Source organism: Marmota monax, unplaced genomic scaffold, assembly GCF_021218885.2.
Source record: "Marmota monax isolate L192 unplaced genomic scaffold, Marmota_monax_Labrador192_F-V1.1 WCK01_AAM20220418_F8-fsc00001, whole genome shotgun sequence".
Taxonomy (NCBI): domain Eukaryota; kingdom Metazoa; phylum Chordata; class Mammalia; order Rodentia; family Sciuridae; genus Marmota; species Marmota monax.
The window spans coordinates 148,935-161,638 of NW_026693777.1; the positions used below are offsets into that span (position 1 = coordinate 148,935).

The following is a 12,704-nucleotide window of genomic DNA, read 5'->3' on the forward strand; positions in this document are numbered from 1 at the left end:
AAAGAAATGAAGTTCTAATACATGCTATATCCTGGATGAACCTTGGAAATATTGTGCTAAGTGAAAGATGCAATCACAAAAGACCATATGTCATATGATTCGATTCATAGGAAATTCAAGAACAGGACATTTTACAGAGACAGATTTATCTAGAGCAGAGGGAGGATTGGTGGGGGACAGGGGAGAAAAATATAGCAGAGTGGTAGATAAAAGCTACAAAATTTCTTTCTGAGAGGAGAGAAATGTTCTATAAGAGGACTGTGGTGATGGTTGTGCATATTTGTGAATATACTAAAAAACAATGAATTGTATGTTACATGATAACATACAGGTAAGTTACATGATACGTCAAGGAATATAAAGAAGTATGATCTATAATCCTGAGAAGAACTAAAGTAGGTATGGTAACATGTTCTTAAATTTAAGCAGTTTTCTACCTAGAAAATCTCATTTACTAATATAAAAACTTACATCTAAAAATTCCTTCTTTTCTGATCTGTTGTCAGTGGGCCAGCTATCATATAAGAAATGCTGTTACTACCTAATCTGCCCAATTTCCAAAGAAGATATCATTAATGGAATCTGTCCCTGGGCTCCCAGCAAAACCGTTCAGAGAGATAACTTCATTCACTATAATATCTCCAAAACTGAAGGCAGCCTTATAGCCTTGGGCATTCAGAGCCTACTGACTAAGGAATGAGATCAGAAAGAACACTAATATTCTCATACTATAGTTTCTTATAATCCAAATAGAACCCAAATAGAATCCAAAAATTTAGACAACCATGTTTCTGTTGTCCTCTGCAAGATGGAATCTCTAGTACTATATTGTAGGGCTGGCCTCTAATTCATGTGCTCAAGTAATCCTCTTGCCTCAGCCTCCCAAGTAGCTAAGACTACAGGAACACTCAGTACAAGAACCTTGTTTCTATAAAGAAATACACTTCCAAACTTTTAACTCCCATACTGAAAGCATGGTCAAAATGTTAAGGTGTTTTAAATATATTTTTAATACAATGGAAAACATTCAATCCTGAATATCCAGAGATCAGGGGGAGGAAAAAAATGGTTTTCATAGAAAATTTACCTGAAAAATGAAATTTCTCTTCTGAAAACCGGGCAAGTTGTGCACATATTCTGCTTTTTTCTTGCAACAAGGTTTCCTTTAAGGCACTTTCTCTATGTCCTCTAGAATTAAGAGCTTCAATAAGTTGGTCTAGCTGTTCACAAGAACTGTAAAAGCACCACCGATTTGGCTTATGCACTGGTTTTGGCAGCTGTGAAGAATCATCACATGGACCTTGGTCAATGTTGTTGGAGGTAGATTCAGACATCAAACGCTCTCCAGTTTTAGTAGATACCTGAGGATCTTGAGACTGTACATTATTCTGAAATGATGAAGGTCTAGGCAATAGCATGTCTTCAGTGAGACCAGAATAATCTTCTTCAATAAACAATCCAGGAATAGAAGGGAAAATCCAGTATCGCCTATACATGCGGTCGCGACCCAAGGGAAAAATATTGGTACATGCTATGGCACTTTGGATTTTTTCTAAGAGCTCTTTCTCTTTCCGTTGTTGTTCCTGTTTTAAAGCTTCTTCCTCATCAGCAGTAAGAGGCTCTTGCATTACACAGTTTATCTCTTCTTGCCTTGTAAATTCTTTAAATCCATTTTGTCCCCTTTTCCCTGCAGTTGAATAACATTTATCATATTTTAAATTTTCACTAGAAAAATGAGATTAAAAGCTATCCCAAGTTATTATGTGTTACCAAATGAATTATGCCCAATTCAAATTTCATGAATTCATATATTGAAGCCCAAACGCCCAATGTGACTGTGTTTGCAGTTAGTGCCTTGAAGGAGGTAATTAAGGTAAACGATGTAATAAGAATGGGGCCATTGGTCTGGGGTTGTGGCTCAGAGGAAAGAGTGGTCACCTAGCATGCGTGAGGCACTGGGTTCGATCCTCAGCACCACATAAAAATTAAATAAAGGTATTGTGTCCACCTACAACTAAAAAATAAATGTTAAAAAAAAAAAAAGAATGGGGCCATAATCCAACAGGACTGGTGTCCTTATAGGTAGTCAAGCTCTTGCTCTCTGGTATGCAGAGAAAAAGCCACAGGGAGAAGGTGCTGCTTGCAAGCCAAGGAAGAGGCATTACCAGACAGCAACCCTGCTGGCATCTTGATTTTTGAACTTCAAGCCTCCAGAAATTGAGAAAACAAATTTCTGCTACTCATATGACCAAAGTCTATGGTATTTCACTGCAGCAGCCCAAGCAGCCTAGTAGACTGTTAGTAAAACATCGACATATTTAAATCTAATGAAACAAACAAAATCTGTAACTTGAGAGTATACTAGTTATTCTCTAATAGCCATCCAGACCATCTAAGGAAAGGCTCAATGAACTACTTTTACAGAGGGCTAGCAAGTATCTCATGCTTTGTTGGTCATATGGTTTGTCACAGGTACTCAGTTCTGGCACTGTGGAACAAAAACAGTAACTGATGATATGTAAATAAATGAGAATGGCTGTGTTCAATAAAATCTGCTTATGGACAATGAAATCTGAATTTCTTATAATTTTCACTTATCACAAAGTATCATTCTTCATTTGATTTTTTTCAACCACTTAAAGATTTTTAGCTTATAATGGTACAGGCCACATATGGCCCACAAACTGTCATTTACTAGTCATTGTATTAAGGTAACAGAACCATTAATATTTAGCTGGATACTATAAAACCCAAAAGAAGGATAACATTTCCTAGGGCAGGCATGGATGGCTACAAGAGAAACTTTTGGTCAAGGAGATAGGAGTAGAAACACGAAACCTCTGGGTTGTACTTTTTTCCTCTTTCCATCTAGCTAGAATGGAAAGTTGGTGATGAATCACTTGGGAACATAAAGTTGTTAGCAAAACCCACAGTATGACAAAACTGACAAGATGAAAGAACCTGGACCCCTGATAAACTGGACTTTTATGATATGTTGGAGAATTAAGCTGCTATCTTGTTTCAGTTGCTGTCAAATTGGGTAAATACTTGGGGAGTGTTTCTTCTATTTCTATGCATGAAAGAGATTGTGAAGTTTGGTATGATTTGATTCTTTAAAACTTGGCAGAATTTACCTATAACATCAGTTTAGAACTGATGTTTTCTTTGTGGAAGATTTTTAGTAATGATTCATGTTCTTTAACGGTTAAGGACCAAGGACCATTTATTCACATTTTAAAATTTCTTCATGAACCCATTTTAATAGTTTGTATTTTTCTAGGATTTTGTTCATTTTTACCTACATTTTCAAATTTATTGTCAGAAAACTGTTACATGTTGTCTTCTTATATATATATATATATTTTTTTAATTTTCTTTTTGTTTTGTGTTGCTTGGGATTAGACCTACGACCTTGCATATAAAGGGCAAGTATTCTACCACTGAGCCACATCCTGGGCCCTCCTTACAGTTAAATTTTTATTTTATCTATAGTTATGCACTTTACTTTTCAGGCTTAATTTCATTTATTGTAACCCTTTGCTGTTTTTGCCCTGAAGTACTGGGATTCAAACCCACGGTCTTCTGCCTGTTAGGCAAGCACTCTACCAATAAGCTACAACCCCGAGTCCTCTGTTCTTTTTAAAAATAAATTTTTACCTTCTTTTAAAGAACAAAGTTTTGGTATAATTGTTCTTCTTTACTGTGTTTTTATTTTCGATCAATTCCTACTTTTATTATAATTTCTAACTTATTAAATGCTTAACTTGATGTGTTTCTTCTTCCCGAGTTAGTACTAAAAGCTATACAATTTTTTTCCTAAGTAGAGGGACAAGATCTAATGAGTGCTAATATGCAGTATTAAGCAGTTTTAAATGTTTTCTTATAGTTTCTCCTTTGACTCATTGCTCACCCTGTGTGTGTGTATATATATACACAATATTTTTAGCTGTAGATGAACACAATACCTTTATTTTTTTTTTTAAAGTTAGGTTCTCTTTAATACTTTATTTTCTAGTTATAGTTGGATGCAACTTTTATCTCTCTCTCTCTCTCTCTCTCTCTCTCTCTCTCTCTCTCTCTCTATATATATATATATATATATATATATATATATATATATATATATATATATATTGCTGAGGATTGAAACCAGTACCTCACATGGGCTAGGGAAGTGCTCTAACACTGAGCCACAATCCTGGCCCTACTCATATTTTAAAACTGATCACATACAGTTTGTTTGGTATTTTGAAATTAACTGCATTGTAATCAGAGAATTCAGTCTCCACGATGTAGATTTTCCAACCATTTAGAATATGTGTGTGTGTGTGTATAATTCCATCCAAATTATAGGCACAAAATTAAGTTAAGGCTCCTCATCAAAATGTTATTACATGAGATATATATATATATATTTAGTTGTTGTTGGTTCATTATTTTATTCATTTATTTATATGTGGTGCTGAGAATCAAACTCAGTGCCCCACACATTAGGCAAGCACTTCACCACTGAGCTCTAAGTGAGGATAGATGAGTAATTTGTATCAACAGCTTTAAAACAGTGTATTCTCTGTGATCCAGAAATTTATAAAATTATTTTCAGCAGCAGATTTTCATTCTCAGCAATAAAGTTCCAATACAAACATTACTTATCTTTATATCTATTATCACATAGGAGGCACTCAAATCATGTTGAAAAAAATATATTATAGCATAAAAATTTTAATTTGATTTTATATAAAGTAGTAAATGCAAAAACTAAGCAAAACTTGCCAAATGCAATAATGAGAAACTTGACCCATTAAAGAGATAGGAATATTGTCTCTCTTCCTTATGGTATAAGTGACATCTGAATAAAGATATAATCATAAAAATACTAATGACTTCACATGAACATTTTTAACAAAATGGTTACCATTTTACAACTCAATATGAGCTATAAGATGGGCATTTAACACACACATCATGGAATCAAATGAAAATAATTGAATCTAATATATATTTCAGAACAGCTCAATCAATAAACTACCTTATCAATTAAAAATAAACAAGCATGTCCTTAAGAAATCTTATTACTGCCAGGTATGAGGCATGCATGTAATCCCAGTGACTCAGGAGCTTGAGACAGGAGAATGGCAAATTTGAGGTCACCATGGGCAAATTAACAGGACCTATCTCAAAATTAAAAACAAACAAACAACAAAACAAAAAACAACTCAATATTATTACCTCTTCTGCTTTTTTTATGTGATCCTAGGTCATCTTCATCTTCAGTGACTGTATCTTGATCAAGGTCCTTTTGTTCTATTTCTTTGCTTTCAGTGCTAGTATCAAAATCTTCCTTTTCTTCCTCCCTTTAAGATAAAAACAAATATATAAACTTATTAATGAATATAATATAATTCCATTCATGTTATATTGTCTCACTCTACTGTCATGTATATCTAAAAAAAAATATTGTCTGCTTAAAAAGTATAAGGCATTATGCTTAGGAAGTAGTGAATAATGTAAAACTGTAAACATGCAAGTGTTTATAGTCTTGCAGAGAAAACAGATAATTACATAATGTAAAATTAAAATATGTAGTAAGTACCAAAAAAGGAGGACCTGAAGATGCTAGAACACAAGTCAAGAAGAATCAAATCTATCTAGGATTGAGAGAGTCTGGCTTGAACAAGTGTCATTTAAATTGTGACTCCAGGGGGATGGGGAAGTAGTGAGCAGCAGAAGAGAGGAAATCTGCATATCATGCCGAAAAACAACATATGCACATATGCATAGTCACGAAGCTTATAATTTTGAGAAATGTGTAAGTGAAAAAGCAATAAATCAAGATATATATGAGAAAAACGCAGGGTTAGATCATACTTGACCTTGGAGGGCATTATACAAAAAGCAATGGGAAAAAACCTAGAGTTTAGAGAATGAAATTGATATAATTTGAAAGCACTTTGGCTGCTATTTGTAAAGTTAACCAGGTGAAGAAGAAAATGAAGGGACACTAGTAACGAAGCCACTGTAATAGCGCAGGTGGCTGGCTAGGAGGTGATGGAAGCTCAGAGTAGGAAGGAGATATAGACAAATACTGGAGAAGAAAAGTAGTTACATTCCTATAAAGTAGGCAGAATGAACACAATATGTATATTCATATTTACTCTACTATTTTGCTTCAATTAAAACTAAAATTATATGGCCTTGAAATAAATTCCACCATTTATGTTCTACATCATAGAGTGATTTTGCAAGCTCACATGTATTCAGGAGATAGAGATAATATACATAAGTGAGGCTGGATGAGTATAAAAAATACAGTGGTGGTACATGCCTAGAACCCCAGCAACTCAGGAGGCTTAGCAAGACCCTCAGCAACTTAGTGAGACCCTGCCTCAAAATTAAAAAAAATAAAAAGGACTGGGGTATAGCTCAGTGCTAGAGAACCTCTGGGTTAAAAAAAAAAAAAGATTGAAATATGGGCTGGGTATAGTTTAACGGTAAAGAGCACAAGCTTAAGGCATGTGCAAGACCTTGGATTAAATCCCCAGCAACAAAAAATAAAAAGTAATGTAAAATAAAAAATAAATCGAGATAATTTATGATGTGAAAACCACTATTTAATTCAGAACATTTTCATCATTCAAAAAAAAAAAAAAAAAAAAAAGACCCCTCCATATCCATTTATAGTTACTCCACTGCCCCTGGCACTCATTTGCTTTCTGTTTCTATATATTCACTTATTCTGGACATTTTGTATAAATAGAAACACAATACATGGCATTTTGGGACTAGCTTCTTTAATTTAGCATATTTTCACAGCTCCTTTACATTGCAACATTTATCGGAACTCTATTCCTTTTTATTGCTGAATAATATTCTCCTGTATGATGTACCACAGAAGAAATATACCATTTTGTTTATCCATTTATCAACTGAAAGACATTTGAGTTGTTACCACTCTCTTCAGTTAAGAATAATGCTGTTATAAACATTTATGTATACATCTCTGAGTGAATGTATACTCTTAATTCTCTTGAGTACATAAGAGAATGGCTGTAACATTTATACACAGCAATATGGTTTAACTTTTGAAGAACTGTCCAGTTACTTTCCAAAACAGTTATACCATTTTATATTCCCATAAGCGATGTATGAGAATTCTAATTTCTTCATATCCTTGTCAATACCTGATGTCTATCAGTTTGAATAAAGTAGTATTGTGGAGCTGGGTGCAGCAGGAGGATCACGCGTTCAAAGCCAGCCTCAACAAAAAGCAAGGTGCTAAGCAACTCAGGGAAACCCTGTCTCTAAATAAAATACAAAATAGGTCTGGGGATATGGCTCAGTAGTTGAGTGCCCCTGAGTTCAATCCCCAGTACCCACCTCCCCACCAAAAAAAAAAAAAAAAAAAAGAGAGAGAGAGAGAAAAAGAAAGTGGTACTGTTTTTTTTTTTTTTTAATATTTATTTTTTTAGTTATCAGCGGACAACATTTTTGTTTGTATGTGGTGCTGAGGATAGAACCCGGGCTGCACGCATGCCAGGCGAGCGCGCTACCGCTTGAGCCACATCCCCAGCCCGGTACTAGGGTTTTAATGTTCACTTCCCGGATGGCTAATGATGTTGGGCAGGTTTTCATGCACTTATCTATATCTTCTTTACCCAAATGTCTATTCAAATCCCATGTCATTTTAAAATTATTTTGTCTTGGGCTGTGATTATGGCTCAGTAGTAGAGTGCTTGCCTAGCATATGCGAGACACTGGGTTCAATCCTCAGCACTACATAAAAATGGATAAATAAAATAAAGGTATAATTTTAAAAAATTGTTGTCTTTTTATTGTTGAATTATAAGAATTCTTTACATATTCTAGCTACAAGTCCCTTTTCAGATATAGAATTTTCAATTTTTTTCTCTCATTCAATAGGCTGCCTTTTTTAAAAAGACATATTTTCTTTTTAAAAAAAATTAAGTTGTTGATAGATTTTATTTATTTATTTTTATATGGTGCTGAGGACCAAACCCAGTGCCTCACACATGTGAGGAAAGCACTCTACCACTGAGCCATAACCCCAGCCCTCATTAGGTTGCCTTTTATTTCCTTGATAGTGTCTTTTAAATCACATAAGTTGTTCTTGACTAGGCAGAATTAATTCAGTCAAAATGGCCATATTACTAAAAGCACTATACAGATTTAATGCAATTTTCTGTTAAAATTCCAATGATATACTTCATAGAAACAGAAAAAGCAGTCGTGATATTCATTTAGAAAAGCAAGAGGCCCAGAAGAGCCAAAGCAATCCTTAGCCAGAAAAATGAGGCATCACAATACCAGACCTTAAATTATAATACAGAACAAAAACAGCATGGTATTGGCACCAAAACAGGCAAAAAGACCAATGGAACAGAATAAGAGACACAGAGACAAACCCACATAAATATAGTTATCTCATACTAGACAAAGGCATCATAAACATACCTTAGAGAAAAGATAGCCTCTTCAACAAATGATGCTGGGAAAACTGAAAATCCATATGTAGTAGAATGAAACTGAACCCCTATCTCTCACTCTGCATAAAACTCAACTCAGAGTGGATCAAGGACCTAAGCATTAGACCAGAGATCCTGTACCTACTAGAAGAAAATAAAGGCCCAACTCTCCATCATGTTGGCTTTACGAATCAAATTCCTCAACAAGACTCCTATAGCACAAGAAATAAAATCAAGGGCTGGGGTTATAGCTCAGTGGTAGAGCTATAACCCCAGGCAAAAGCACTTGCCTTGCACGCGTGAGGTCCTGGGTTTAATCCTCAGCACCACATAAAAAATAAGTAAATAAAAATAAAGATTAAAAAAAAAGAAACAAAATCAAAAATCCATAAATGGGATGGTATCAAACTAAAAAGCTTCTCCACAGTAAGGAAAACAATCAATAACATGAAGAGAGAGCCTACAGAATGGGAGAAAATCTTTGCCACCTGTACCTCAGATAGAGCATTAATCTCCAGGATATACAAAGAACTCAAAAAACATAACAACAACAACAAAAAAACCCAATCAATAATGGGCAAAAAAAGTGAACAGGCACTTCACAGAAAAAGAAATATGAATGGCCAATAAATATATGAAAAAATGTTCAGCATCTCTAGAAATTACAGAAATGCAAATTAAAACTACACTGAGATTTCGCCTCATTCTAGTCAGAACAGCAATTATCAAGAATACAACAATAAATGTTGGTGAGGATGTGGGGGAAAAGGTTCACTTATATATTCCTGATGGGAATGAAATCTGGTGAAGCTGTATGGAGATTCCTCAGGAAACTTGGAATGGAATCCCCATTTGAGTCCCATGGAATCAAAAGTAAGGGTATAATTTTGATACAAAATCTGAAGGCAAAATATGAAAAATCACAAATCATTCTAACTTAAAATTATGCAAAAATCCTAGCAAAATGACATAAATATTTGTTTGAAGAAGCTGTGTGCCATGGCACATGTCTATAGTCCCAGCTACTGAGAAAGCTGAGGTAGGAGAAGGATTGAGCCTAAAGAGTTTGAAGCTAGTATATAACCATACCTCAGTATATACCCAAAGGACTTAAAATCAGCATACTACAGTGACGTGGCCATATCAAGGTTTATAGCAGCATCAATATTCATAGTGAACCTATGGAACCAACCTAGATGCCCTTTCAATAGATGATTGGATAAAGAAAATGTGGTATATATACAAAATGGAATATTAGCCATAGAAGAATGAAACTATGACATCTGCCAGTAAATGAACGGAACTGGAGATTATCATGCTAAGGGAAAAAAGCCAATCCCAAAAAACAAAAGGCCAAATGTTCTCTTTCTCTGATATGTGGATGATAACATGTAATAAGCTAGGGTAGGGGGTAGAATAGAAGTTCACTGGTTTGGACAAAGTGAATGAAGGAAAGGGAGAGGGATGGGAATAGGAAAGACAGTAGAATTAATTGGACATAACTTTCTTATGCTCATATATGAATACACAAACAGTGAAACATTATGTACAACTGCAAGAATGGGAGCCTATATAGAATGTCATAGTCCATTGTATGTATAATATGTCAAAGTATATTCTACTGTCATGTATATCTAAAAAGAATAAATTAAAGCACATAAGTTTTAAATTTTGATTAAGTCCTTTAATTGCTGTTCTTTATGTGCCATTTCTATTAATTTTTTTGTGTGTGTGGTACTGGGGATATAATCCAGGAATGTGTTCATGCTAGACAAGTTTTCTCTACACTAGGATAAATCCCTACCTCTTTTAAATTTAATTTTTGGGATAAGGTCAGGTCTTGCTAAGTTGCTGGGGCTGGTCTTGAACTTGTGATCCTCCTGCCTTGGTTAACTGAGTCACTGAGATTACAGGGATGCACCACTGCACCTGGCTTTACTTGTTTTCATAACTAATCCTTATTCCAAATATTTGAAAAGCAATAAAATACTTTGGCAGTCTCTAACTTACCTGAGGCACTATCATTCTTTCCCTATACCATAAACTGAAATTTCAAATATCATCCTTCTCTATCTATCAAAGGATCTCTGAAATAGTGGGATGTGGTAGTGGAAATAAACGACTCATGCAAGAAATATTACTGCTTAAAAATAACTTATTGAAAGCTTTCTGTGAAATTACCATTCAAAACATTAATTCTGGGGCTAGGGTTGTAGCTCAGTGGTAGAGCACTAGCCTAGCACATGTGAGGCACCGGGTTCGATCCTCAGCACCATATAAAAATAAATAAATAAAAGAAAAAAAAATTAATTCTAAGAGAAAATTGGCCTAAAATTTAAAAATTTAATGACAGATACATACTTGATGACTTCCTATATATACATTTTATAAGTTTGACAGCAATTATTGTGTACTTAAAGAAGACTAGTTTATTAAAATTCGGAAGTATTCTACAGTTTAAGTTACTTGATTTTTATTTACGTATGTTAAGATGAATAAATAAAGCCAGGTAAGCAGTGTAGTTCAAGCCATACCCTATAGATAAATCTGCTGTTGAATTTCTTTGCTCATCTTCCTTCAGTTTTTCTTGTTTTTCTTTCATTTTTTGTTCTTGCTCCTTAAGTTTTTCTTCCTTCCTTTTACGAATTCTGAAAGTCAAAGTAAAATATTATAGTCTACTGATGCAAAGATATGTTTAAAATTTCAGGATCTTGTCTTTAATTATTCATTATGAAAAGTGCTCCAAATGTTATTACAGTCCATTCAATAACTTCTTTGTAAAGCCAACAAACATCAGAATAAGTAACAGAATGTAAAATACTATTTTTACAAAGAAATATATATATATATATATATATATATTGGTACTGGGAATTGAACTCAGGGGCACTCAACCACTGAGCCACATCCCCAGCCCTATTTTGTATTTTATTTAGAGACAGGGAGGATGTCTCACTTACTGCCCAGCTAAGAGTTGCTTAGTGCCTCACTAAGTTGCTGAGGCTGGCTTTGAACTTGAGAATCTTCTGTCTCAAGCCTCCAGAGCCACTGGGATTACAGGCGTGCACCACTACACCTGGCGAAATAAATAGCTTTTAATAGCATGACTGACTGTAATTATATCTTACCTAGCAGCTGCTTCTTCCCTCTCTTTTCGATGTTGTTCTGCTTTTAATTCCCGGAATTCCTGTTTTGCCTGTCGTAATATATCAACATAATCTTCAATGAAATCCCGAGTAGAAACTAGGGTCAGTAGCTTCCCACAGAGAGCATGAAGTATCTTCATTTTTTCTCCTGTCAAAAATTGGTAAACAAGACTTCTGTATTATCAATGAGAAAAAGAGGAATTGTGTTTGAAAATATTAAATTTGTGGCTCAATATGGAATACCTAATAAAGAATAAGGAGTACTCTCTAATGGTCAAACATGCTAATGGCATCTTTTCAAAGCAACTTTGAATCCAATTTAGTAGCAATGTGATATATAAGTCATTTTAAATAGTAATATCTATCTTGTATACTAGCTAAGTGGACATGAAAAATTTTCTAATTGCAAAAATTATTTTAAGTTTTCATTTTTAGACTCACTAATAAAGTTCAAATCAAAACTAAATTATGATCATGTGAATTAAAAAAATGGCAACAAACTGCTACTCTGAAGAGATCGCACAAAGTCACTGCTATAAATTATAAAGATATATGAATGTCGGGAAATAAGGGGCTCTACATTTATTATATGTTCTCTAAAGTTCATTAAATTTTTTATATTTTTTATGTTATAATATGAAAACCAGGTTCAATTTAGGTCATTATTTGTAGTCTAATAAATTTTTCTTAAAAGACTTATCTTTTTTAACTTTCTCTTTTAAAACTGATATCATCTAAAATTTCTCATCAGCTACTTTGTTTTTTGGGCACAAGAGACACAAAAGGATGGGAAGTGGGCAGTTTACAAAAATTTCAACTTAAGTTTACCTGGTGTCAAATCATACACTGAAGTGCTTGATAGCTTTTTTAGTAGGCTGGGGTTGCTCAAACGAAGCTCCATACAGGCATCATCTGTAGCATCAAATCCTCCTCGTTTCTGATATCTGTACTTTGCATTTGCTGATGTTACATCAGCACCTGAAGCTAAGATGTGCAGTCTGAGTATTTCAGAAAGAGTGCAGCTATCAAGATCCAAGCTTTTTAAACTGCAGCCTGTAGTTGTTAAAAATGAAAG

General features: G+C 34.3%; 1 protein-coding gene across 3 annotated transcripts in view; it reads right to left on the minus strand.

Annotated features, from left to right (window-relative positions):
* Window positions 1-12,704, minus strand: part of Baz1a (bromodomain adjacent to zinc finger domain 1A) — a 118,119-nt gene that overhangs the window by 20,731 nt on the left and 84,684 nt on the right. For all 3 annotated transcript variants that reach the window (XM_058584462.1, XM_046461402.2, XM_046461401.2), the window contains 5 exons: window positions 12,458-12,682; window positions 11,612-11,777; window positions 11,018-11,131; window positions 5,230-5,354; window positions 1,088-1,687 (listed from right to left, as the gene is read on the minus strand). In XM_058584462.1, coding sequence (XP_058440445.1) covers window positions 1,088-1,687; window positions 5,230-5,354; window positions 11,018-11,131; window positions 11,612-11,777; window positions 12,458-12,682 — 1,230 coding nt within the window. The remainder of the gene's footprint in view (window positions 1-1,087; window positions 1,688-5,229; window positions 5,355-11,017; window positions 11,132-11,611; window positions 11,778-12,457; window positions 12,683-12,704) is intronic.